Consider the following 27,747-nt stretch of genomic DNA (forward strand, 5'->3'; position numbering starts at 1 on the left):
CCAGTAGTGAGACAGAGACTGAAGGAAAAATGTTCTCAAAATGGAACACAACAGTAGCAGAGGCAGAAGACCAAGCAGGAGAAAGGGATGAAGGGTATGCAACAAACGGGCGCTTGCTCACTTTAGAAATACACGGGCAATTAAACTTGCACAACATTTCCATACGTCAGATGGAAGCAACTCAAATCCGCTCTTCAAAATTACCAATTATACTGGAAGGGAATGGGCTTTATTATAAAACTCTCATCACGTCTAAAGAGTGAGCTTGAAAGAATTTTATAAACAAAGTAAATGAGTTTGTCACCATTTTACAGCTTGTGACTCTGGGACACAGTGACCTGAGAACTCTCGATCAAGAAAAACTTGGGAACAAGTTTGGAATCTTTGGCCACCAGTATGATAAAAATATGCGAGGACAGCTCAACACAAAACCACTATAGTTAGTTTACTCTCTAAAATACATTTGAGCAAATAATTAATTTTTGCAGTTCTACATTAGAAAAGAATGATGAGAATTACTTTGAGGGAGATCCTTCTAAGCCAATCCAACAACATTTCTGCCAGGCAGTCGGATCTGGGAGGTGCACAGCAACATTCTCATTTCTCCTGCTCTCCACACACAGACAAATTCAAGAGCTACTAGTTTATAAGACTGCAGAGATGTCCCATCAGAATTTTTTAAACATTTCAGAGAGGAAACAACTTATAGTACAGCAAAACCCTGAATATGATGTTGTCAGTAACACAGCCAGAGACAAATGCAAGGTAAACAGATCTGAATACAAAATGTGAATGTTGAAACTATAAGAGGGAAAGATATTTTACATTCAGTTAGAGACCAGAATAGGAGAGGTTAGGATTCAATAGCCATAGAAATTCCAGAACCATGGTGCTTTGTGGCAGAAAAGGATTTTTGAGGGTTTAGAACCTCGGTTAATTTTGAAGTTCTGACTTGCACTGTTGGCTCAAGTATCCCACATCAGAATTTTGACAAGACTTGCTAAATCTCATTATAAATTGAAATGCAGCAGAAGACATCCTGTGGTTATCATCAAATTAATACAAGAAGTATAAAGGACATTGTCATTTTTACTGAGTAAATGATGATGGAACTTTGAGGATCTGCCTGAGCCAGGGACAAACATTTCTGGTATGATAAAAACTGCAAAGGTATCCAGGAAAATAATGTTGTTTCCATGGAAGCTTGGGTGGCTTTCTGAATTTGAAGGAACAATTAGAAGCAATGTTTTCTCTAAGCAAGGTAAAAGAGCTTTCTTAGGGAAAAAAAACCAAACCAACAAAAAACACACAAAAACCTCAGACAAATAAAGGCATCAAATACCTCCCAAAATGGGATTTGCATTATTACTGCCCAAATGTTGAAGCTATTAGAATCTCTGAGACCCCAAAAATGTGGAGCTCACACTATCTACCCTTCTCCATTTTCCATTTCAATTCAATAGAGATCCCTCCATGACAAAGCTACAAATCACTCAACTTTGCCCCAAAAAGGAGTTGCTGTGTAACCACTCGCTTTCTATTTGCCTGTGACCAAGTGAATGTCACTCAGTTAATTCACTATTACAGTAACACTGCCAAGGGTGGTTGATGTAATTTCTGAATTTTGATTCTGAAATATCCATCATGTTTGCACTTACTGCAAAAACTGCTTAGCATGCTTAAAGAAAATAACTATCAGAACTAGGAAACAGAATGTTAACATTTCTCTACCAAAACTTTGTTCTTTTACTGATAGAAACTGATGAACTTTTAAGACCGCTCAAGTCACAGCTTTATAAACTGTTACATCACAGCAGGAAAATAAACAGTTTATCATTTGTGTCATGTGGTAATACCAGCGTTAACTGGTGGAACCTCTCCTGAGAAAACATTTTCTAATTTAAGTACTATGTTTACATTCCAAAGTATACAATTTTCAGACAGTTCTACAGACAGGAAAACAGTAAAATTACAAATAAATACTACCAAAATAATTTTACACAATAACCCTGATAACTTTCTGCATGAAATGGTTTGCAGAGAACAAATCTGCTGACTATGGATTGGCAGATCAATACAATTTCTGATGTTCTGGAAGGTGCCTCAGGAAACTTCAAATTCTCTCCTCAGCTGGAAGTGCAACCCTAGGGGATCCGCTTTGGATTTACAGCCTCAACCAATTAACCAACGTCAAAACAACAAAGAACTTGAGGTACCAAGATCTGTTACAACTTCTACACCACCTCTCCTTGCTGAAGTTATGGATCAGGTTTTGGAAGACCAAACTTCACATCAAATCAGTGCTCTAAGGGGTCAGAACGATACCATGACCACCTTGTAGAACATCACCATCACAGAGGTGAAGCCAATCCTTTGGAAACAGTGAATGCTTTTAAAGAGATTTCCTTTACAGTTGATTTTGGCTGCAGGAAGCATTTAAAGGTTTAGTGAACTGTGTAACCACCTCTTATTTTAGAAGAAGCCCTGCATAACTCACTGTCTTCTTGTAAAGTGAAAAAGGTACAAACATCCATGCAAAAATATTTATAACAATATGTTGGACTTACTCAGCAGACACACGTTTCTGTTTCCTAATGAACAAAAGAGATCCCTGCTTTTACTGCATCTTTAGTAACATGACCCCTCTCTTATTGTTAATTACCATTGGATCCCGAAGTCTATTTCAAGGCTTTAATTTTACTACTCTTGGCACACTAAAGATCATTTTAAATAGGGAAAAAACAGCGGACGTGAAATAAGAGCTCTGATTTAAAGATGTCAACAACTTCTGTTCAGTCTCAAGGCCCCAAAGTATTGTGGAAAAATGTTGGAACACTTTTTCCATCTAAAAGTAGCAAAGACGTCACTTAAAAACCTCTAAAATGCATTAAACAGATCTCCTTTTCCACATTAAGAAACAATCATATGATCAAAATGAATTTAGCTTTTTATTTTCCTAGTAAATTAACATCCTAATCCTAAATTTTATACCAACTCAGGTACCAAGCAGCTATACTCAAATGCCTGCAAGCATAATTTGAACAATTTTGTTACAACTGCTATAATGAAATTCAATGGAAATATAGTGTTTAATGTTCCCAATAACCAGGTTACGAAGTCTCATTACAGATGCAATGTTCCTCGCTAACAGACACCCTGTTCTACATTAAAATTCCATCAGGAGAGACCCATAAAGACACAGCAATGTTCTTTCCTTTTCACTTTAATAGGTGAAGAGAGAACATCAAGCATAATTCTTCATAAAAATCTTCCATTCTACATGACGCAAGAGTTATTGGGTCACTAAATTACCTTTAAGAACGTATTCTGGACAATTGTGTCTCTGAAAAAACTTACAGAGGTGAGTACTGCATAGGACATTTTGACCACACTAGAAACCAATTAATGACAAATTATCATCCCTTTTATGATACTGAAATACTGCAGTTAGTAAAGCAAAAATAAACCAACGGATTCATTACCCCTATGGTGTGAACTTTTACACACAGTAAATGTGCTTCTCTCAACTGGATAATGTTTGATCAGTCTTAAAATGATCACAGAATATTCTGAGTTGGAAGGGGTCCATGGGGATCATTGATCCAACCCGTGGCCTTGAAGACACCCCAACAATCCCACCCTGTGCATGGGAGTGTTGTCCAAACATTCCTGGAGCTCTGGAACCCTTGAAGCCGTGACCAGTCCCTGGGGAGCCTGGTCAGTGCCCCACCACCAACCTTTCTCATATCCAACCTAAACCTCCCCTGCCACAGCTCCAGCCATTCCCTTGGGAATGGCAGAAAAAAGCCAAACTACCTCAGGGTGAAACTGGAAACTAAATGAAACATCTGTCCCAAAACCTTGCTTTGCTTCAAGGAAAGTGCAAGCAAAGGAGGCCTAGAAACAGCAATGCCCTTTCTCTGTAGAATTGTCACTGTCAAAGCTGGGGGACTGGCCAAGCTGGGCTCTGACCTGGTTCAGGACGGTTCTGCTGATGCATTTCCCATAGAGCCCAGCCTCATCCTCCCCCATCCTGCCTAACTGCTGCTGAACAAAATCTCCACATTTCCATAAGAATTCGCTGGCTTTATTAGCCTGTGAACAGTTCATAAAGTTTCCCAACACACAGTCTGGTCATTGCTCTGGAGTTCCTTGGAACAGCACACGACTGCCTCTGCTCTGCAGTCACATCTGGTAAAAATTCCCACAGTGGAGTGTTGCAGGGTAATACAGGATAATAAGAGGGACTAATAATAATCATACAGAATACAAAGAGGAATCTCATTTGAACAGAGAGATAGATGGGCTCGAGGCTGCGGGCAACTTCACCTCTTGCCACAGCCCAGTAGCAGAACATTGTTGTATGAGCCCACACAAACCATCCCACTGCAGTCCCTCATTAAACCAGCAGCAGAGTTTGATCTCTGTTTCCTACAGGCCTGTCCTTCATTGATGCCCCTCTGTGGGAATCCAGCGGGCTACCCCCAAATCAACTGTCCTGGTCATGAAAATCAGCAATTTTTACTTATTATTACTTGAGAGTTCTATGGGTAATAAGGTTTATCTGGGGCATTGACTTCAAAGCTCTGCATTCAGAAACGGCAATTTTTTCAGCTTAGGAAATCTTGTGCATTACAACTAATTCGGAGACCATATTAATGTCAAGAAAAAGGAACAATGTCTCTTCCCCAGACTACAGCTTCCTTCACAAACATTTCTTCCTTTTCTACAATAGCATAACACGACGCAAAACTGTTCCAACTATTAGGAGCAAAGCAGTTGGGGGAAATGCCTTATTGCTTATGATAAGGTCCAACAACTGTTAGGCTGGACTCAAAAAATCACCTGGTATTCGGAAGGTACAGAGGCTGTGCTATTCACTTTCCCCATAAAGGCCAGAGATATTCCTGCCCAGGGCTTTGTGTCTATTCCTATGGCTTTGCCAGCCACAGAGGACACATTCTCTGTAGTCTCTACAAGTGAACAAATACTCAAGAGTTAAGAGAAACCCCCCGAACAATATTCTTCCAGTCTGGCTGAGCCATCCTGGCTCCATTCAATAAATAGCCTTTTCCCCAAGGATTAAAGTAAATTAAAGCAGTCAGAGTTGGATTATTCAAAAGGTTCATCTTAAAACCCATTTTCCTTGTAATTTCTTCTCCAATAGTCTGTTATGTAAGGAACTTCCTATAGCTGCTGAGTAAACAATTACTGTAGTTTGGTAGAATATCCATTTGCTTGGTGTTTAATTCTTTGTACAGGATGCAAATTTCTACACAGTTACTGAATGCAAACTTCTGATTCATTACTTCTGTTTTAGGCTGTTATTTATATTAATATATTTTTGATAAAGTGAGTTACTCAGACCAGCTCATAACGCACTGTTTCCTACAAAGTACTTTGAACCAGTTCTGTTAATTCTGTGAAAAGAATTTTCATTCCAAGTGTGCAGTATTATCAATATATACACAGAAATCTGTAGGTGTCCCATGCAATATTACTGAAAAAAAAAATAAAATTCTATGTTTGTGAGAATTTTTCATACGATAGTAATGCATAAAAGCTGACTTATTTTTTCCACAAGACAGATATTTTTCTCAAAGGAGTAATACTGAACACAGCTGTGGAAATACCAGACCTTCAACAACACTATCAACAAAGACAAGAATCTTCTAAGTGAGTTATGTAATGGTATTTTTCAAGGATTAAAATTAGGAAAAAGGATTAAAATGTACTTATTTTTTTCACAGCAATTCCTCCAAACCCCTAAAAGTTGGCTATGCCATTACCTTACATCCTCTGGCCTTACAAATTCTGTTCCTTAAAAACTGACAGGGAATGACAGCCCTTGGGAACATTTTGTGGTTCTCAACCCCTTTTCACTGACAGTTCTGTATAAACGTCTGTCTATGGCTTCCCTCTAATGCAGAATGGTTCTGGACTTACTCAGCTTATTCACTACAAGTCTTTCAGGGAAAACTCCTTCTCCCTTTTTGTCCAGCTCACTTTGGCTCTTGTTACAGAGAACTCAGGAAGTAAGGCTTTTCCTCTTTCAATTAGATCAACTACTTTTTGGGTCTATATGAAACATTAAAATCCACTTCACTTTTCTTGCACATTTCCATGGCTGAACTATAAATGTTTCATGAAGTATTTCCTTCTGTTTTGAACCTGGCCCCATTGATTTCTTTAGTGTTCGTCTAGTTGTAGCATTGGAAACGTCAAAATAATTACTGTCTTTCTTGACAACATACGGGTTCAAATTAATCTGCATTGCCTGTATTCTGTATTTATTTTGAAGGCTATTTTGAGAGTTCCTGGTAAGACCTTAAATGACGGAAACAGTGTTTAATTCCCATTTTAGCTGAATTTAATTTCTTTCCAACCTGAGCAAAGAACATCCTCTGGTTTTGTGTGAGCAGATAAACATCTTATCCATTATTGGAAAAAACCCAGAAATTCTACTAACCATGAAGCAAAGTATAGTCAAGATATGAATTAAATGCTAAGAAATGCCTGCGGCGGGGGGTTGGAACTGGATGATCTTTAAGATCCTTTCAAACCCAAACCATTCTATGATTCTATGAAATTAAGACAATTTGCTTGTTGAACAAAATATAAGTTATTTATTTGTAAGTTACTTTCTGAAGTCAAGGCTCCTTTGTTCTGCTGTGGTAAAACCAAATGGAAATCATCCTTTCAAGAATAAAGTGTTCAAGAAGAAAATAATACCCTCTACTTTACAAATTGTTCAACAAAAAAGATCTCCTTTTCCATACCACAAGTTAATATGCAATTATGACCTATATTTTCTTTCAATTTACATAAATATTTCCACTGAGTGGTAAAAGAAATTTCTGTCATGCAGTGGATTTGTGTCTCTGACAAAAAGCAGCGCAAACCCATCCATGGTACCAAGCTTTTTAATTAACACACTCTTGTATTTGCAAACAAATACCTTTGGAAATAGTCTATTAGCACATCTGTCTGACAACCCTTCTCCGCTAGTTTCTACGTGGTCTTTTGACTTAATTTAGGAGCTTTTATCTTCCTATTTTTTTCCATTTTTAATTAAAAAAATATATAATGATAGGACTTATTTGTGATTTTCCCCTACAGCTGGAAGGGGAAAAAAATGAATGCTAAAAATCAACAAAATACTTAATGGTATAGAAGTGATTAAAGCAAATTTAATTGCCTGTTTAAAAATGCCCACTGGAACCTAATACAGATTACATAGCACCTACATTGTAAAAGTAGTATAATTATGAGAAAATAATACTAAAACTGTAGCAGCAGCCGTTAGTAAATCTAGAAGTAAATCAGACTTTTTCAGAAGGCTCCTAATTTCTTGGGAGAATTTAGAACTAGACCCAACCCTGCATGACAGATTTACTGATTTTGTGTTGATGAGAAACAAATGAAGCCCTCCCAGAAAATTCCCACGGATAAAAACACACATCTGAACACATGCTGAGTTAATTAATATGTCAGGGAAATCACTTCTTGAATCAGAGTATACCCTCTTTATTTGTAGTAATGATATTAATGATTCGTAATAAAAGAAATGCTTTCATTCCTGGTATTCCAAAGTGAAAAATTGTGTTTCAAAACTTGCAAACAAATTGAGTTTGGAGACCTTCCTAGAGACCTTGTTACTTTTTCCATCTACAAAACAGATGTGCTCAAAGCACATGCAAACATTTACAGACCCAGGTTCTTCATTAGGCAAAGATGAACAAATTGTAGTTAATTACTATCTAAGGAATGTGATATTCACTGCTTCCACTTCTAACAATCAATCCCAAACTCAGTCAAAGTAATCTTTCTTTTGGGCCTTTGGATTTTTAATTAATATAAATTACTTTTTTTGATAAGTAAAGTTAGGGAAAACTAATTCCAAGTTAAATGATATTATCTTTTCACTCTAACATGCGTCAAATTATTTTTTTTCCAGACTAGATGGCCACATTCTTTTTTTTTTTGAAAACTAACAGCTCATTGGAATTCAATGATAATCACCACTTTAAGTGTTGCCTTTATGTTCTGAACAACAGGAATCTACCCAAAGGCTGACTAAGAACATGAACTCATTTACATTCCATATTATTAATTATCTTTGGTAAAACAAAAGGGAAAATGAGGGAAATTCAGCATTTGCAGGTGATCAAGATATGGCGTTTTTTTAAGGCATTGTTGAACTTTGGCAGAGTAAATGCTTGATACTCTATGAGGAAATGTTGTTCCAGCTTGTATTTTGGAACAGAAAATTTTCCTTTAGAACTTATTGTTGGAGTGATTCAGTAGTTTGGCACTTGTTGCAGAGTTTTTGATTTTAACTACTGTTTGATTTTCCATGAAAGAATGTCTGGTGCTTCCAGTGTCTCTAAGGCAGATAAATACCCATATTCCATAAAAATGCCATGTCACATTATCCAAACCCGTGAGCAGCATAAGCACAACTGACAATTTACACATACAGACACCCAAACTAATTTCAAGACCTTCAATGATCAGGCAAAGCAGTTTCCTGATCCAGTTTGCCGCACAAACTTTTTCACAGCACCAATGAGAAGAGCATCAAGGTGGGAACAAGCCAGGAGGGAACTTCTGAAACTGGCATTCCCACAGTGAGGAAATCACATTAATCTGTAGCCTGAGCTAGAACAAAGTGATGCTCCAGAAACAACAGCAACTGTCTGCAAGGATGAAAAACCTTTCAGGTGATGTTTTGCCTCTCCAGTCATTCCAGGTCACCACATCCTTGCATCCATAAAAGCCATGATGAGCCTGACAATCCCATGGATATTTGGACACCTACACTTGACTTTAAGACTCTTTTTGTACACAAGCTCTCAATGTTGCAAGTTCTGACCCGCCCTGCAATATTGCTGTGTTGCTAACAAACATCAGGGACTGAGGACTTTGCAAAGGAAATTGTATTTTGATGCAGTTTTAAAGGTAGCTGCCAAAAACACACTAAAAACTATTAATATGCAAAAACTGATTCATGTGTGATGATTACAAAGAGATTTTTAATATATTTATATATAGGTACTGAAGAATAAAACTGAACTGTAAGAAGCTGAAGGGCAGATTTTGTATACTCAGCTGGTTAAATGGTGTAGTCCAGCCTGAGAGGAGCCAAAATTTAGCAAAAACCAAAATATGTGACCACACCGCACATGGACCGGTTGTGAGCACGAAAGGAATATGTCATGTTATTAAAATGTGATGGGCAGGCTCCAAGGCAGCTTTGTGCAGTTGATGTTAGATTCATCACATTATGTAAACCACATTTATAAACAGTGCTAGAAAATGAAAAAGTACTTAGTTTGCTTTAGAATAACAAATGCATACAAGACTGGCTTAAAACAGAGATTGTGATGGAAGCATCAGCCACATATGGCAGCGCTTGTTTGCTCTCTCAGACATATCAAGTAATACAAAATACAGTCATTTTCAAGAAAGAAATCAAAGGTAGCAGTTTATATCACTGATAATTTCAAACATAAAACACCATCCAAATTCTTTTTCATCTCCATATTTGACCACAGTGAGACAGTATTCTGAGCCACATATGTGTTGGATATACTTCTATTCTTTGCTCAATAACCAATCTCTGTTACTCATAAACGTTACGTAAGTGTTTTAAAGCAAGACAGAATTCTAATTTTCAACCAATTGTCTCATAGGTGGAAACAGAAATCACTGAAAAGTTCTGAGCAAACAGTCTTACCTTATATAGTCTATTAGTTATATAGACATAATCTTTCTTTGAAAAATACACCAACATTTCCTTGCAAAGAAAATGCCATCACACTACTATTAGAGAGTATCTCTCTTCATTAAGCCCCCAACACCATGCATTAAAAACCTGAGACATTGAAAATGTGCTGCAAACATTTAAAAAAATAGGCTCATAAAGTGGATTGAGAACCACTGGTTAAGTTTTAAGTCCTGCTGTGGGAGAGTAAAATTTGGAGTTCAGAACTGAGTAGTCAAGAGAGCTGAGAAGGTGATTTCTGGGCCTTTTACCTTAGACTGCAATTACAGTCACATCAAAATATTGGATCTATGTCTTGAGATATTAAGCAGTTGCATCACAAGAACAGCATGTGAGCTATATTTATTTCTGCCCTACTGATACTATATACTGGACAAAATTGATTGATAATCCACTTTAGGGAAAGAATGTTATATTTTTTCCAGATACTACCACTCTGTGTGTTGTCTTCATTATGTAATTGGCTATGACAAACTTTATAGACATAGGAATGTGTTCCTACCACCAGAATCAACTAAAAAGAGAAAATAATAATAAAAACCCTGAGTATTCATCCAAAATTGAGATGTTACTAAACCTCAAGAGTAGTTTGCTGCAAAACCAGGGTGAGCCGAAACTGCTGATTCAAGACTTTGCTACTGAACTAAGTGAAAAAAGAAACCAGTACATTTATATCACAACCCTCAGGCTCTGCTCTCTTCTGTTAAACAGCCAAGAAAATGCTGGAGGGTTTTTTAAAACAGCAATTTAATACTAATTTCCTCAAGTAAACCCATCCAAACCCAGCTATTCAAAACACAGGGGAGTGTTTACTCAGGAAGCTTTGGTTTCTACAAGCAGGCAAGAGAATGCAGATATATGCAATTTGAGATTTCAAAAAAGCTTAAGATCATCCTTTAGATTTTTCTGTGGGAATGTGATTGCTTTTGAAATTGTAATTTTATTCCTTGGGAAAAGTGATAGAGAGAGACTCTTTATCATCATCCATCTGTGCTGCTGGAACTGGAACACATCAAAAGTGATGCTGCAGGTAACACAAGTCTTGTCTTCATTGATATCACATATCACAACCCTAAAGTTTTAATTTTTGGCACAGAATCCTTCTCATGCTTAAGAAAGTAACAGTAGACAAAATAACTATTATGCAACTTGTACAGGCATTTTGCAAACAGCACATTACATGTAAAATAAAATTAAAAAAAAAAAATCCCAAGTAAAATTTCCAGGGGTTTTTTTTTTTTTTTCAATGCAAGACCAGACTTTTAACACAGAAAGGAGCTAATTAAAGAAACAGATGAAGTCAGATGTGCATGGAACTGGGTATAATGTATTGTAAATTTAAAGGCACAAAGTGCTTCCCTGACTATGAAACTTGCTTTAGGTAAACTCTATTAATTAAACATTTTTGAAGTTTACATAAACAGAGGCCTAGGAAAGGTAAACAAAGAATAACCCAGTTTCTAAATATTGTGATGTGCTAGTCAGTACAAACTTTGTAACAGGGCACTTTCTCAAAGACTTGGTTTCAAACCCACAATTGCAATCACAGAATACTGCAAATATTGTCTGTGTTTTAATTAACAGATATGCTTTATTTCCCACACAAAAGAGACTGAGATTAGCTATATTAAAAACCTGATCTACAGTTTACATTCTTGAACCATTGTCCCCAGCCAGACTGCTGCCTCCTGAAAGCAGAGCTAAAATTTATACATAGCAACACAATAAAATCCTAATTTTCTAACTTTAGAAGGGTTTGGCAGCCTGCAGGTCACTGCAGGCTACTGGTTTATTTTGCCACTGGCTGAAGTTTTATGGTTTTATTCAAGTCACACTTTTAAAAGAATAAAGGCTAGTGAAATCATAAATAAGTGGAATTCCACAGCAGGAATGACCTGAAATGGACCTCACTGTACTTCCAATGGCCTGATGTCAACTATTATTAAACTACAGGTTTTAGAAAGTCTTCCACTAGACGTCTAGAGTTAAGCCAGAAGTTTTGGCTCTAATACAGGCAGTGATGAAAAACATATGAGTTGGTAACAAGTCGCCTTAATATCATTCTTCAGTACTAAGATGGGCTAATCTGAAGCAGCACTTTACTCTGGTATCACCCACAGTGCCAGAAGGATCACGAAGCTTGGAAGTGGACTTTTTCTTTTTACATGCTTTTCATTTCACAGAACTCTAACTCTTCCTTTTTCCTTATTTTTTTGGTAATATGAAATAACTGGACATAAGGACCTTAGGTGGATTATCTCAGTGCTTCCGGAAGAACTTCCAAACCTGCAAGGTATGTCCAGTTTGAATACCTATTCTATAGAAATAGCAGCAAGGAGTTAAGCTTGTCAGTGATGATGTGCAGATTAATGATATCAGATAATTTAGAATTAGAAATGCCACTTTTTAAATAGAACATTTGAAAGCTTACTTGCAGCTGAAATACTTCTGTGTTTACTACATGTGAACTGGAAAACAAATAAAGGTATAGTGGATTATTTAACTATCAAAGACATGTCAGAAAAATGTTACAATTGACCATAACACTTTTTCTCAGTTCTAACCATCTATGAAAATCTACTCTACAATACCAGCAGCTCTTACAGTAACAACTCAGTGTTAACTTTCTGTAATTTGGTATTCAGGTTGGTGGGGTTTTTTAAGTACATATCAGCAAAGTAATTAAAAACAACCTAGGAAAGAACGAACTGTGGATGAGCTACAACCTAAAAGTTTTCATAGATCATTCAATAACAAGAGTCAAGCAGCTCCCCATAAAAAGTAAATACTCTGTAAACACAACTTATTTTGTAAACAGTCCTCTTAATTAGTACTGCTCAACTTCAGTATTGGACTATTTCTGACAACAGACAATTCTATAGTAATCTTATTACTAGAATTATTAATAGAAAACCTTCCTCCTGTTTTTCTTCAGTAATTTCAGTAAGTCAATGGAGTAGATAAAGAGTTAAACAAACTCCTTTTATTTCTGGAATGGGACAGTGACTAATAGAACCAGAACTATTTTTAAATATAGATTTCAAAACAGTTATGGTCTTGCCTTTCTTTGGACAAAATCTGTGCACAGAGCAATGATTTGTGTTAATGAGCACAGGGGTTTTCTTTGCGTCTGCAAAGACCACCACAGGGTCATTTAAACCTTTCCTTTTCAGAAACAATGCCATGGGAAATTTGTCTCTGTATACCAGTAACAGAAGAGATTTCTAAATATAACTTAGAGTCTTTTTAACTTAATACATAAAGTCCTTTAGTATCATAACTGATAAGGCAGCAAAGTTCATGTTGCTGGACTGGTTTGCAGCTGCCAGGCAATTCAGAGTTATTTGTTGCTGGGTCTCTATGCACTCATCCCATGCTAACAACACAATTTCTGCTCCCACTGAAAGGGATTTTCTTCCCATAACTCATGTTTAGAATTTTCACATCACAGAAATACGAGAATTTTCCACATAAAATCTAAGGGGTTTCAATTATATTAAATTATACTGTGACATCACCTGCATTTAATTATTCATAAATTATAACTAATGGCATTAAAAATGTCTGTATTCCATGTATTGTTTGGCAATATGAGTTTGGGTATAGATGACCATGTTAGTGAGGATAAGTGTGTCCCAACCAACCAGTGCAGTGATTTTTGGACAGTTACCTCAGGAAAGCACCTTAGAGCATCTCTCCATGTGAAGTACACTCTCCACATTGTCACCTCACCTTGGGTGGCTGATGTTCCGGGGAGAAGGTGCTACTCAAAAGCTTTTTGTGCTGAAGGGTAAGAAGGAGTGATGTAAAGAAGGTGCAACGGAGCTTGAATGGAGCTTTGTCAGACTCATTCTCAGTGTTCTGGTCTGTTAAAACAAGAATGGACAAAGCCAGGCTTTGTCCAAGTGACAACCAGCTGCTCAGAGCATTTCAGCCTGTCTAACAGCTTGAATATGTCAGGAATGGCTCCCCCATCACTCCTCCTTCCTTCTCTTTCCATTAAATGTTCCAGCCCTGTCAACCAGGCTGTTCCACCCTTTCTTTTGTGCTGGTTCTGGTACTCTAAGCTGACTCAGTTTCTTCACATGAAAAGAACATGATGGAGTTTTGTTGTTCACATTAGTTTTGTGCTGGTGTAGTGAGTTCAACCAGCCCGGTGAACAGCCTGAGAGGAAGAGCTGGTACCAGAGAGCTGGCAAGGAGCACCTGGGAGCACAGTCAGGCTCAAGTGGCAGCAGGGGACCATTACCACAGCTGTGCCTATCTATACCTTCTGAAACAATATTTCATAAAATCTTTATGACAGTGTTTTCCGAAATATCACTAGGATCTCAGATTCTAGACTTTCTTTTACTTCTCTTATTCTTGAAGTTTTAAGCATGCAGAAAGTTTGTATAAGTCCCTTGAGAAGAGCTGCAGAATCAGGGCATTTTTACAGAGTCGTATCAGCACCTATTTACTGGGAAATTCAAAACCTCAGGCAGGAAAGAACCATCCCCACATCTTCATAAAACTCAGTCCTTTAGGATCCATTCTTTGGCCAATGTAAACCCAGAGTCAAGCTTGATGATCATTCCTAACTACAAAGCTAATAACTATTTCCTAAGGGCAAAATGGGAAGATGAAGCAAGGACTTTTTGCTTTAAAATAAATTAAAAAAAAAAAATCACAGCTCAGGTTTCCTTACATAAAAAGACTTGTTTTAAAGAGATGTAACTCACAGAACCAATGTATGTCATCAGTGACACATTTCAACACTACTTTTCAAGAACTCTGTGAGCAACACATGTTTTTCAAGAGTTCAAATTGGCCACTACTCCAATCACAGCCTCCATCTTTTAATACTTTGATATCCTAATTTTTGGCTATGTGAAAGGAAATATGCAATCCATTTGCTACAGATGCAAGTGTGGGACCAGATTTTTAAGTTGTTTCATAAGAGAACTTCCTAGCACCAGATCCAAAAGAACATTTTAGGAACATACATCCAAGTTTGTCTTTTAGATCTAGTGAAACTACACAGCCAGTGTCTCTCTCAAATTGAAGTCAGCAGGGTCTTGGTATGTCCACGTCCCAAGACATCATCACACTCGATATCCTACATATGGAGATAGTGTCTCATGACTGGATAAACCACAGAGCATTTTATCACTTAGCACCTAAACTGCCAGGGAAGAACAGAGAGCCTGAGAGCCTACGTGTGACAGCCCAGCCATTAAACTGCTTGTCCAAGAACAAGGAGAACTTGGAAGGCTGAAAGAATTCCAACTCCTCATCTCTTAATTGATGGTATGACTGAAATAGTGAAGATTTTGGCCTTTTCCTGAAGCTGAAATAAAAGACTGAAAAGGCCAAATATTCCAAAGGTGCACAGCCAGAGATGACAATTCTCTCCAAAAAACCAAACAGAGGTTCCACACCTTCTTCCCAGCATTGTTTATACTCAAAGAGTCTTTCAGGGACAGACATTGTAAGGGATTGCAAGAACAACCACAAAATTCTTTCTAGGAGCACTGCAAGAGAACATTATTTTGAGCACAAAGGAATATATATGGGAAAAACATACATGAAAACTCTTTCAAGAGATTGTTACATCAGTAAAAATACATGCCCTAGCCAAATGGGTATGCAACCAAAATATTATGGGAAATGAAATTCAGCTATATGTTGCTTACCTACAGGATACAAAGTACTTTGTGATTCTGATTTTGGACTTATATTTGGGGGAAAGATGTCACATTTTCTTTTTATGTTATCTGAAGACTGTTTGTTTTCTTCTTTTTAAACTCCCTGAAACAGACACAGATACAGGAGCAGCAAGGTATGCAAAAGATATTTGCATTTAATACTGTTATGAACCCCCTCAAATAAACAATAAAATGACTTTGCACAGAAAAAACTGGTACAAACAAGATCTTATTTTGAATAAGCCAAGTCAAACCACAGTAGAAACCAGAGCACCCCTTTTCCTGCAATGGAGGACCAATGACAACATGCCTACATAAAGGCATTTTTCATCTCCAAAGCGATCAGCAAGCTTTTAATTAGGTGATCATACAAGAATTGTTCCTGTTTAGTATTTCCTTAAAGAGGCCTATGATAGTCTAAATTGGAACACTTTTATCAACAGGACACGCACAATAAAATTCCCTGCAGCCTCTCTTGGTTTGTGGAACACATTTTCAGTTCCAAATGACTTCTGGAATTGGGCTTTGGAGGGAAACAATATTGAGCTGAGGGATGAATCTACAACATTTTCTCGGAGTTTGCTGCATTCTGGGGCAATTCTTACTACCTCCATTCTCCTCTGCACCTAGTTTTGTAGGAGCAAGGGAAAAAAACCCCACCAAACAGAAAAGCCCCAACCTACGTTTATCAAAAAATTCACACACAAGACTACCAGATTTTAGCTTTTGTGCTGGATGTAATTTAAGTCACTGATTTCCACTGACATGGATTTCTAACACTCAAGTCCTTCTCAGAGAAAAGAGCCCTCCTGAAAAAGAAGTCAGAGAGAATTAGGTTTGTTCAGCCTAGAAAAGAGAAGTTTTGGGGTGACTGAATTGTGGCTTTCCAGTCCCTGAAGGAGCTAACAAGAAAGAGAGGGATTTTTTTTTTTTACACGAGCCTGGAGTGACAGAACAAGGGGTTATGGCTTCACAGTGGCAGGGAACAGATTTAGATGGGATATTGGGAAGAAATCCTTCCTGGTGAGGGTGGGCAGGCCCTGGCACAGGGTGCCCAGAGAAGCTGCGGCTGCCCCTGGATCCCTGCCCAAGGCCAGGCTGGATGAGGCTTGGAGCAGCCTGGGACAGTGGAAGGTGTCCCTGCCCATGGCAGGGAGTGGAATGAGATGATCTTTAAAGGTCCCTTCCAACCCAAAGTATTCTGGGATTCTACAATTCTGTGAGATGTGTTTACATGGAGAGGTGAACTTCTAAGAATGGCAATAACAAACAAATGACTGGAACACAGGAAAAGCTGTTGTCAGGATTGAAAACTTCAGATTAGACTAGGAAGAGTTTAATTAAAGTTAATTTAGGGAGTGGAGCACTGAGTGTTTAGTAGGTATCTCACTGAGTGCATTTTATGCACTACTAATCAAGTACTTCCCAATTTTGTAAGCAACGCACATATGCCAATGTATCCCACTAAAAATATTTTTCACTGAGAACAAATAAAATGAATCATATTCCAAGTTCTGGCAAAGTTTACTACAAAAATTCCACTTCAAAGCTTGAAGTAAATGATGATATTATTTGTAAACTAAACTAAAATACTTTGATATTACATTAATGCCTAATGAATTTAAGATTATGTGTTATATTATAGTATTGATTTATATTTAAATATTTTTATATACTTCATCCTTCATATACTAATTAAACCTCGGTATTGACAACAGACCATTTTGTTCCCTATTCACTGATTCTGGTGTTTATTTTCTTGTTCATTTGTTCACTTTCCAAGGCTGGTTATTCTGATTAAGAAGATATGAAAGAATACACACTCCTTCTCTTCTTGGCTTTGTGCTCTGCCAAATCTCTCACTGGCCCTTCGTATTTTACACTAAAGAATATGATGCTCCAAGATATGGAAGATGACGACGATGATGACGATGATGACAATTCTCTATTTCCAACCACAGAACCCATTCTACCACTAATTCCTTTTGATTTGTTCCCAACATGCCCCTTTGGATGCCAGTGCTATGTGAGAGTTGTCCATTGCTCTGACCTGGGTAAGAATGAATTTGTGTCTGTTCTCCACTGGATTCTCCTTTGGAGGATTTGTCTTTTAAAAGATGAATTATTATGCGGGCACATAAATGGGATGCAAAGTATTCCTTCAGCTTAACTTCCACCAAAGTGAGCATCCTTGGTGACAGTTTAGCTAAAGACAAATGTGCTCCTGTCAGTGCTGCAGGTACATCCCAGTCCCTAAAAGTGAATTCAGTATTAATTGTGCCAATTTGAGTTAGTGCTCACTGAAATTATCCTATGATTCAAGGCGGTCAAAGCACTGTGCTCCCACAACTAGCACAGCAACAACGACATTTGTTCTCATCACAGCCTGCCACCTTCCTAAACTTCATCCTGGACTCCTCGTGTCTCCCCAAATATAAATTGCTGGGGTTTTAAAAATCTGTTATTATTAAGGAATCAAACTTTTGCTGACATCAGCAAACTGTGGTTAATGTATCTGGTCTATAGATTTCAAACCACTTTACATGAGTTCACATGTAGAAAAATCTCACATTAACAGACTTCATCTTTAGATAACTGCAATCTATTAATTATAGAATAACTGTTAACAAATTGGACAGCACTTAGCATTTCACGCATCTGCATTTCCACTCAAAAGAAAGTTACTGTCCCTGTTGAGTCTTTTCTACTGATTCAGGATCTCAGACGGCCTGAACTGCAGTGGGCTTGAAACTGAACAGAAACTGGGTTGGGGGATTAATGCTACTGGTACTGATTTATGTTAATGATTTCTGGTACTGGGACAGAAGTGCTGGCAGTGGAGACCTTCCTTTGCCCACACCAAGAACAGGTTTCTCAGCTCCACCATGACCTGAATGAATCCTCAGCAGCTGCCCCAGTGCCATGGACAGAGCAGAGCAGTGGTCCAAAGGAGCACTGAGCACTAAACAGAGAACCCTGAATCCACAGCCCTGTTCCTCACTGCCCTGGATTTCTGAGGGATCCTTTCTCCAGTCGCCCCATAGGACAACCTGAGCTCTGAGGATTATTTCAGAGATGCAGAGTCCACAAAGAGCAGTCCTGATTTAGTTTTCATGGTTGGGGCAGAAGCAATTCCTCCCAAAACATTGCACATGTTTGTGGCACATTCTAACATTGTTAGCTTTTTCCCACTATCAAAAATTCCCTTCTACCTTTTGCTTTTGGCTGTTCATATTTTCTCCCTCACCATATTCATCAACAATCTTATTCTGTTTTGATGTTTGGCAGTTAATTTCTTTGGACTTACATACAGCACATAATGTTTCTGTTTATGTCACATACTTATGTAGGTTTGACATCAATTCCTCGCAACATCCCGCCAGATACTCGTATGATTGACCTTCAAAACAACAAAATCAAAGAGGTCAAGGAAAACGATCTCCAAGGACTCACATCACTTTATGTAAGCTTGCTATTTCCCAAGTTTGAAATCTTAGTTAGCAATCTGAAATATTTAGATCCTTTAAAAATATAAATGGTATTTCCTTCTCCAATAATATAGATAAAAATAGTCCAATGCCTGCATATTTGACTGCTCCCACATAGTAAGAAGCAAATACCTTTGAGCCATAAGAACTACTTTCTACAACATCCAGAAAATGTACCATATACATCTAACCAAAAAGATTCTCAAGGTTTTTCAGTTCTTAGCATGCACAGAAACATTCCCTACATTTTAAAGGCTGCAAGGCAAGTGATCCTTTTTACCTGCTTAGATGGAAGATAGCAGAAAGAATTTAATCTCAGAGGAGAACTGCAGTGATATTTTTGAGGGTATTTTCAAAAGAACAGAACATAGGGCTAACACATACAGCACTGAAACAAATGCTACAAATCCAACTGACCTGAACGGAAAACAGAGAAACACTGAATTACTGAAAAAGTCAGGGCCTCTACTCTTCGTTTGTTACCATGCTCAACCATGCATGTAGGGACAGGCTTTGAAACAAACAGCACTGGTAAACGGATAAACCTAGATGTTTACAGTACACAATAATCCTTTCTTATGATGAAAGGAAATGAGAGTCTCAGAGGATTGGGAAGTAGATTAAATCTGCTTTAAAATATTTGTTTCTATTGGATGTCACCCTAGATCCAGCATCCAGATCTAGTTCCACTAACAAATACTGACCATTTTAAAATTTTCACTCTATAACCAAAATCTGTTCCATAACTTATAGCAAACTAATTACATTCTATGCTCCATTAGAAAGACAGGAGACACACAATAAACTAACATAAGGACCATTCCTAACACGTTAGGAAGAAACTCTTCCCTGTGAGGGTGGTGAGACCCTGGCACAGGGTGTCCAGAGCAGCTGTGGCTGCCCCTGGATCCCTGGAAGTGCCCAAGGCCAGGTTGGATGAGACTTGGAGCAGCCTGGGGTACTGGAAGATGTCCCTGCCCATGGTAGGGGGTGGCACTGGACGGGCTTTAAGGCCCCCCTGCCAACCCCAAATAATTCTGTGATTCTATAAAACAAATGCTTTCAGTCATATTTGGCTTCTGAGCAAAATCCAAAAATTTACCAGATCTGTTTATGAATGAGCTTGTTAATTATTATGGCCTAAGACACGACAGAGAAAACAGGAACTATATAAATTCAGAGCTGGCAATGAAGCATTTCCTATTTTCTTGTGTCTGGGTGCAGAATGGTCTTAGCAGCAAGCAAAGGGTAAATGCACAAACTGTGGTTTATATTCTGTGTAAAAGATCTAAGAGTCTCTTATCCCCCAATGACTGAGAAAGCCACTGGAATCAATCAGTAATCACCACATTATAGACCAGAGTCACCACTTAATTACGTGATCGCTGAGGACTCTGAGCTGCTTTGCTTTTTCTCCTTGGTTCATTTGTGGCGAGGCTGAACAACATTTTCATGGAGAGCAAAGTTTACTTTGTACAACTTGGCTCGGTCCTGGAGTCTGCTTAGCAAAGGCACAGATGGCAACATGGATTAGGAATGAGCATTTCCTGTTTATTTCCTTGAGCTAACCTCATTTTTTTCTGGGAAAAAAAAAATCTTGTTTGATTTACTGTTTTTTTTCCTTGCACAATTCCTGAGAAGAGATAACTCCAAGAAATAAAAAAGGAACAGAAATGAATAGTTTAAGTATGGAAATTCAGAGATGTGATTTGACATGCAAAATCATTTCAGATATTTCATTTTGTTGTCTCCAGTAACTCATTACAAGTTCTCTGATAACACATAGCAATGAGGAAAAAGTTGCCCCCAAAAGACTATACAGAAGAGAGACTGAAATTCAAAGGAGCTGGAAATGACAAATAAAATATAAATTCATGTGTCATATACAGACACTAACATGTAAGAAACTCACATTAAAACCTTCACTTTTATTTTGCAGCACTATGTTGAAATAAAAGATGAAATTCTGAGTTTTGAGAATTTGTCTGCATTAAGGAACAACAGCAACCAAGTATATAACCCCCATACAATCCCACAAAATATATGAATACAAACATATTATTTTGCCAATTCTCATGATCCATTGGCACCTCGTCAGATCTACCTTCTGATTAGTGCTCCAGCTTTCAGGTTCTTTGTTTTTCACAAGCAACTGAAATGCCCAAAGCATCTACAAAGTGCTGAAAGTTTGGTAGGATGGAAAAATAAAATATTTTAAACACTTAATTGCTTAATTGCATATCAAATCCGTGACTCCAAATTAATAGTCATAACAGTCCTGGATAAAGAAAGCTTTCTGTTGCTCTTTCCATCTCTCACAGGCATTGGCTTTGAACAACAATAAAATATACAAGATCCATCCCAAAGCCTTTCAACCAACAAAGAGGCTACGAAGACTGTATTTGTCCCACAACCAACTGACAGAGATCCCAACAAACCTACCCAGAACTCTGGCAGAGCTCAGAATTCATGCTAATAAGGTTAAGAAAATCCCTAAGGATGTATTCAAAGGAATGAAGTCTCTACATGTTTTAGGTAAGTCTAATTAAGTAGAACAGAAAATATCTTCACCAAAAATGGAATATATCATACATCATTTCCAGTCAAACATTTCCCCAAGGCACAGTTTCCTCTTAAAGACATATCCATGCTGTGGGAATACCCTCCACAATTGAGTTTCTATATGAAGTTGCTACAAAGGTCAAGTTCTGGATAATCCTGCAAGCCAAGTAACACAGCCTTAATTCATTGAGAGCTGTGACACCCCTCAGAACAGAATCAAAACTGAACATTAATATCAGCGTGCTTAGAATATCAGCAATCATAAATTTAAACCAGCTCTTTATAACTTAGCCTAACCTACACAAAATTCCTACGCCATAAATGCTTTTCTTTTTCCCCCTTGGGCAGAAATGAGTGCAAATCCTCTTAACAATGATGGAATAGAGCCAGGGGCTTTCGAAGGGGTAAATATCTACCACATACGGATTGCAGAGGCGAAGTTAACGTCAATCCCTAAAGGTAGGTATGCCTTCCCTTTTCTAGTTTACTTACATCAAGATACTCCTCAATAAAAGGCTTTAGCATCTGAAGGATTATTAAATTCACAAATTGTTTTGCATTCTTATTACTACCAACCCACCTCCTACCTTTTCTTTTTGAACTTAGTCTCCAATTCCCCATCCCAGAAGAGTTCATACACAAACAGTGCACAGAGGCTTCCTCTCCCACTTTCTCCCTCCATCCTCTCACAGAATGCCCAGACACTTGCCTCAGGAGGAACAATACAAAGAAATTCATAACTTCATGTCACTTCATGCCTTTCCCACATCAACCTCCCAAAAATCACGACAGAGAAAGGATAAACTCCCCAATATTTGATCAGGGCCATAAGGGATGCAGAAATCCCACTTCCTTTACAGTTTTAAAATTTAACTCCAAAATTTCTAAATTTGATTTTTAGTATTTCAAGTCACACTGTACCTCAAATACAATGTTCAATGTAGTTTTGTTAAGTAAAACTTAATTTTAATATTTAATTAAATTCACTATAATATACTAAAAAATCAAATAACTTTTTCATATAACCCCCCCCAATCTTGTAATTTGGAGATAAAAAAAATTAAAACACTAATTTAAGAAATCACTGACCTCCACACACACAAATGTAGCATAAAGGAGTTCGGTACAACATTCCACCTGCTTTTTCTGCAGGTCAGTGTGGTCTTGAACCAAATTCTCATGATTTTCAACCACTCAAAACTCTAGCCAAGAGAAAAAGGAAGGAAACAAAGCAAAACACTGTGTTCTATGCTTTAACTCATAGGGAAACTAAATGTTGGCCCTGTATTTATTGCTGATCATGCAGATAAAGAACTTGTTTCTTATTAATCTTTTCCTGTGTGTGTGTGTATATATACATATATGTATAGATATACAGAAGGATCCCTGTAGAAGAGAACACTAAAAAACCCCCAACAATAACCAAAACCAACTCACCCCAATTGTTCAGATAACTTTAAGATCAGAAAGCCTCTGTCTGACTATGGTAATGCTTCCTAACACAAAAAACCCCAAAACAATCCAGTAGCAGTTCCTGTCACTTAGCACAAAAACACCCAACTTAAAATCATTCCAATTTTGTCTTTGTTACGGAGAAATCTATAAAGACCCACAGCATAAGGTCCAAAATATGGTGTCAGATACATAAACAAACCAAATAGATTTCACAGTGAACTCATTCACCAGAAATGCAAACTGAGTTTGTAGATGTTTCTCTCTGCAAACGCTATAATGGCACAAAGGTTTAAAAACATGTAGCTAATAAAATGTGTACTAATGTACTAAATGTAAAATGTACTAAAAACGTGCAGTGGACAGGTGGGGTGGCCTTCCCTGTGGTTATTGTCACTCAGGCACCCGGAACTGCCAGCTGGAAAGCAAACTGGAACGAAGCCCAAACAAACCAACTTTATTCCAAGTGGAATAAAGGCAGGCTGGGAAGCAGCCACATCCCTTCAGATCCGCGCGCAGCGGGAGCAGCGCTGTCCCAGCCCCAGAGAGCAGCGCGGATTGCTCGGTGTCGGGAGCCATCTAGACAGAAGCTGGGAAAACTGAGCCCAGCAGCAGCAAATTCAGGCTGAGCTTTCCTTGCCCTCACTAAGAGGATGTTGTGGAAAGATTCGCCACCTCCTGGTCCATTCACCAGCAGTTCGGATTCGGAATTTTTGGAAACGTGAGAGAAAATATTCTGGCATGGGAAAGAGCTATCAAATACCACAATTTTTCTTCGAGTACTCCAAAAGCTTTCCTCCCAGTCACATCCTGGCAGCTGTGACAGTACAACTGCTACATTGTGTAGAAAAAAAATTACAGATTTTCAAAAACCTGCCCCTGGTTCCACAGGCTTTGACTACAGATTCTGAGATAAATGCACAAAACACAGGATTAATATCTTTGACAAAGTTACCGTGAGAGTTGTAAAGGAAGCCAGAAAAACTATCAAATTTTGGAACTCTAATATATCTTAATTAACATGCCCTTCCTTCCACAGCTTTTTTTCTTTTTTTTTAAGTTATTTTAAACTAAATTATATTGGTTTAAACATTAACATACTTATACATAATACCAATTTCTTTGACGCAGACAACCTCCCCGAGATTCTTCACCCAATTCTAAACACAAAGGAAAGAAGCTTTTGGGAACATAACAAATGTTCCCACCAAAATAAGTTGATTTGTTTTTTTCACACTGTACATTTTTTTCATCAGATTTACCCTCCAGTCTTCTGGAGCTTCACTTAGATGACAATAAGATCACAGGAATCGAACTTGAGGATTTTAACCGATACAAAGACCTTCAAAGGTAAAATTCCCAGGCTGAATACCTTTATTTGTTAAAACGTCATGCCCAGCACTGATCTCTTATTTGATATTTCTCTTGTTGATGGGAGAAAAGAGAATAAAAATTATAGGTGTTTTAGTAAGAATTGCTCTAAGTAAGACTAAACTTTGAAACACAAACACACCCCCAAACCCCCACATTAGTCTTATTACACATTTTGCCAACAGTCTGCAACAGAAAAGCAGGATAAGAACAAAATACAACCTGAGTTCTTCAATTCTCATAAATTTATTCTCATAAATACAGAAGCTGGTAAAGGAAAACTTGGTAAGTGCTTTCAAATGCAGTGAGGTTTAAAGAAAAACGTGTGTTTCTAAGGAATATATCACTGAAACAGGAGAGAAGGAAGTTCTCTTTGTAAAGCTCAATCAAGAACTCTGAAAATATGGCTGAGCAGCACTGAACTGGGTAACAAAAATTACTGAACTGCCTTTAGATACCAGATTCAGTTTCTGAAGAAATCAGGGAAGAATGGAGAAAAAGGGGATGGCAGGATGGGCAGAAAGAGCAACTCTGACTGACCTATGGCACCAGCTTCTGAATCATCTGAGCAAAGCAGGCTGAAGCCTTGGAGGAAAAAATGTAAGGAAAATCTGGAAATAGGAAAGAAATTCATCCTGCTTTGTAAAAAACCTTCATATTTTAAAAATAAGCTGCATATTAAAACCGCTTTTCTAGACAAGACTTGCTATTTGGGTATTTATTAGAACTTATTGCACTGACTACACTTTGCAGCTGTACTACTTGGTAAAATGTTATGATTTATTTCACAAGCAGCTCAATACTTATAATTTAAACACTTCCCACTATAATTACAAAAGCTGCATGCAAAACTGAACAATTGCTTACGTCAGATAGCTGATAACAGCTGTGAGCCAATCTTCCTTAAGTGGAATTTAAATTATGTTAGATCAGTGGTGATTTTTTCCTATCAAAGATAAAATTTCATCATCTTCCCCCGGTTCTTTTCTCCCCCTGTGTTTACTCCTGTGTATTTCAATCTTTAAAAAACCCAAAAACCTCTTCAATGCTATTGTGAATCTCAGTTAGTCTTTAATGAAATGTTCTTGTACTATTTCTAGGCTAGGCCTTGGCAATAATAAAATCAAAGAAGTGGAAAATGGAAGTTTTGCCAACATTCCGAGTATACGTGAAATCCACCTGGAAAAAAACAAGCTGAAGAAGGTTCCTCCTGGATTACCCGACCTGAAATACCTGCAGGTCATACACTGAATTTATCAGACAGCACTGGGAGTTCTGAGTTGTTTGACTTTCCACTGTCACATTGATTAGGTCACAACCAAAAAGCATAAATAACTGACACATATTTTGCCACGACTTTCCTAACAGGAGAGCCTGAAATGATAAAAGCTTATTAAAGAAATAAACAAAATCAAACTGCAGGAACACTTTCCAGGAAAGGAAAAAAAGGACAACAAAATGCAACACTCAAAAAATGTTTCCAGGAAATGAGAACATAATACTGCATCATTATAATTCTTACTATAAGATAATATAAAATTGCATTTTAGAACCAAGCTCCCCAAGAATAGAGTCCAATTATTCTAAAAACACACTGACAAAATGCCATATGACTTTCCTTTGCGGGAGGGACTGCAGCAGGAGGAAGACTTTTGTTAAAGATTTAACACAAATTTTAAGCTCTTGTTACTCTTAAGGTCTGCATGGAACTGATGTTGTGGCAAACTTCAGTCACCCACATGGCTAAGGAATATTTTCCCCATTCTCATTCCAGTCCTGTATTTTTCTGTCCCTATGGCTGCAGGTCGTCTTCCTTCACTCCAACCACATCGCCAAACTGGGAGTGAATGATTTCTGTCCAACAGGACGAAGGAAGAAGAAAGCCCTGTACAGTGGCATCAGCCTATTCAACAACCCTGTCAAGTACTGGGAGGTCCAGCCTTCAACTTTCCGGTGCATTTTAGCCAGGAACAGCGTTCAACTTGGGAATTTCCTCAAGTGAGACCCAAGTTGGTTGGTTCAAAAAGCAACTTGTCCAAATCAGTCTTACAATACTTGAAATTTGCAGAAAAATGCTGATTTTATGCTATTTAACCGTTTACAAAGTATTTGCTATTTCAGAGGTAATTAATTAGAAATAGTATGTTAAGTAGGATCCATTGTATTATTTGACAATGTTCAACCTACATTTGAATAATTTAAACAAAAGTCTTTATATCTTACAGAAGGACTCTTAGAAGTGGAACTGGAAACTGTATTTGATGTTTCCTATTATAGACGTTAAATACCTTCCTTAAATCACACCGTTTGGACATATTCTTTCTTTCAAACAAATCCTAAAAGTCATGTGGGAAGTGACTTTTTCCACAGTTAGGAAAAAGAGATCCAGCTTCTCTCCCAGCAAATGTTGTAAGAAAAGTTGCAAACCCAAAAATTACCAGACTTCAAGGGAAATTTCTTGTGCCGTTTTTGGCAAAGATGAGCAAAGATGCAATAAAAAGCTACAATATTGTCACATAGTTGTCTCTAAGCTAGAATACATTCTTACAATCTTTTAAATGAGACAAAGGCAAGTTTCATATCAAGAACAGACGAAAAGTCTTTCAAAGTTGTTGGCAATTTTTCCTTGCAACTTTAAGAGGAAAACGTCCTTCAATGTTTTGCTATTGACAAAATTGGATGCAGTCTGAACAGTAAAAGTAGGATTCGAGATTTATCATATGCTTCAAGCTTAATAGGAATGACTATTAAACTCCCTTTAGGCCAGCACAAATGTTTTTCTTTTATCTATAACAACTGTAATCGTGTTTTTCACTTTATTCCGTTCCTCTTTATATTTTGACATCACACGGGTTAAGGATCCCTCCTTAATGGAAGTACCTTCCAATGCCGGAAAACAAGCAGCTGGAACTTGCCTGCCCTGCCCTTCCTGTGCAGGGCAGCACACAGAACTCTCAATACTGACAGTACTGTATAAAATGGATATTTCAGATATCTATTTAGGGTATATTTGCTATTTGGATTAAAAATAAATTAAATAAACATACAGAACATGCATGTGTATCCTTTATTACAGGGTAGCTCACGGCAAAATGTTCCCAGATTACAACCAAGCACCTTTGTGACTCTCCTCTCTCCTCTAATGCTCCTTTTTCCCAGTCTACAGAGCTTACAGGTAATTTTCACTGCTGGTTTGCACAAAGTTAAAAACCAAGCCTTTGGGAAACAGCAAAGACTCATAAAATAAAGTACTACAAAGAACTCAACCAATTGCCAATCTCTCAGCTTTCCTACCACCCTCCTAAGCACGCAATAAGCATCAAGTCTAATATCTGAGCTCTTTTCATCTGCTTGGTCTCCTAGTAGTTAATATTTTGTTAGCACCCCTCTGCTGCTGAGA

General features: G+C 37.7%; 2 protein-coding genes across 6 annotated transcripts in view; one reads left to right on the forward strand and one right to left on the reverse strand.

The window, feature by feature from the left end:
* Positions 1-27,747, reverse strand: part of CENPP (centromere protein P) — a 108,554-nt gene that overhangs the window by 32,099 nt on the left and 48,708 nt on the right. The window lies entirely within an intron of this gene.
* On the forward strand, positions 11,810-27,367 carry ASPN (asporin). Its single transcript, XM_040076092.2, has 8 exons — positions 11,810-12,080; positions 17,258-17,528; positions 18,825-18,937; positions 21,284-21,497; positions 21,873-21,983; positions 24,233-24,326; positions 25,448-25,586; positions 26,152-27,367. Exons 2-8 carry the CDS (start codon positions 17,282-17,284, stop codon positions 26,347-26,349), a joined length of 1,116 nt encoding a protein of 371 aa, XP_039932026.1. The 5' UTR covers positions 11,810-12,080; positions 17,258-17,281; the 3' UTR covers positions 26,350-27,367.

The sequence above is a fragment of the Hirundo rustica genome, chromosome 12 (assembly GCF_015227805.2).
Source record: "Hirundo rustica isolate bHirRus1 chromosome 12, bHirRus1.pri.v3, whole genome shotgun sequence".
Taxonomy (NCBI): domain Eukaryota; kingdom Metazoa; phylum Chordata; class Aves; order Passeriformes; family Hirundinidae; genus Hirundo; species Hirundo rustica.

Coding starts and splice junctions, on each gene's coding strand:
- ASPN (XM_040076092.2), top strand. CDS start 17,282: ATGAAAGAATACACACTCCTTCTCTTCTTGGCTTTGTGCTCTGCCAAA. Junction 21,984..24,232: donor GTTAACGTCAATCCCTAAAG/GTAGGTATGCCT, acceptor TTTTTTCATCAG/ATTTACCCTCCAGTCTTCTG. Junction 25,587..26,151: donor CCGACCTGAAATACCTGCAG/GTCATACACTGA, acceptor CTATGGCTGCAG/GTCGTCTTCCTTCACTCCAA.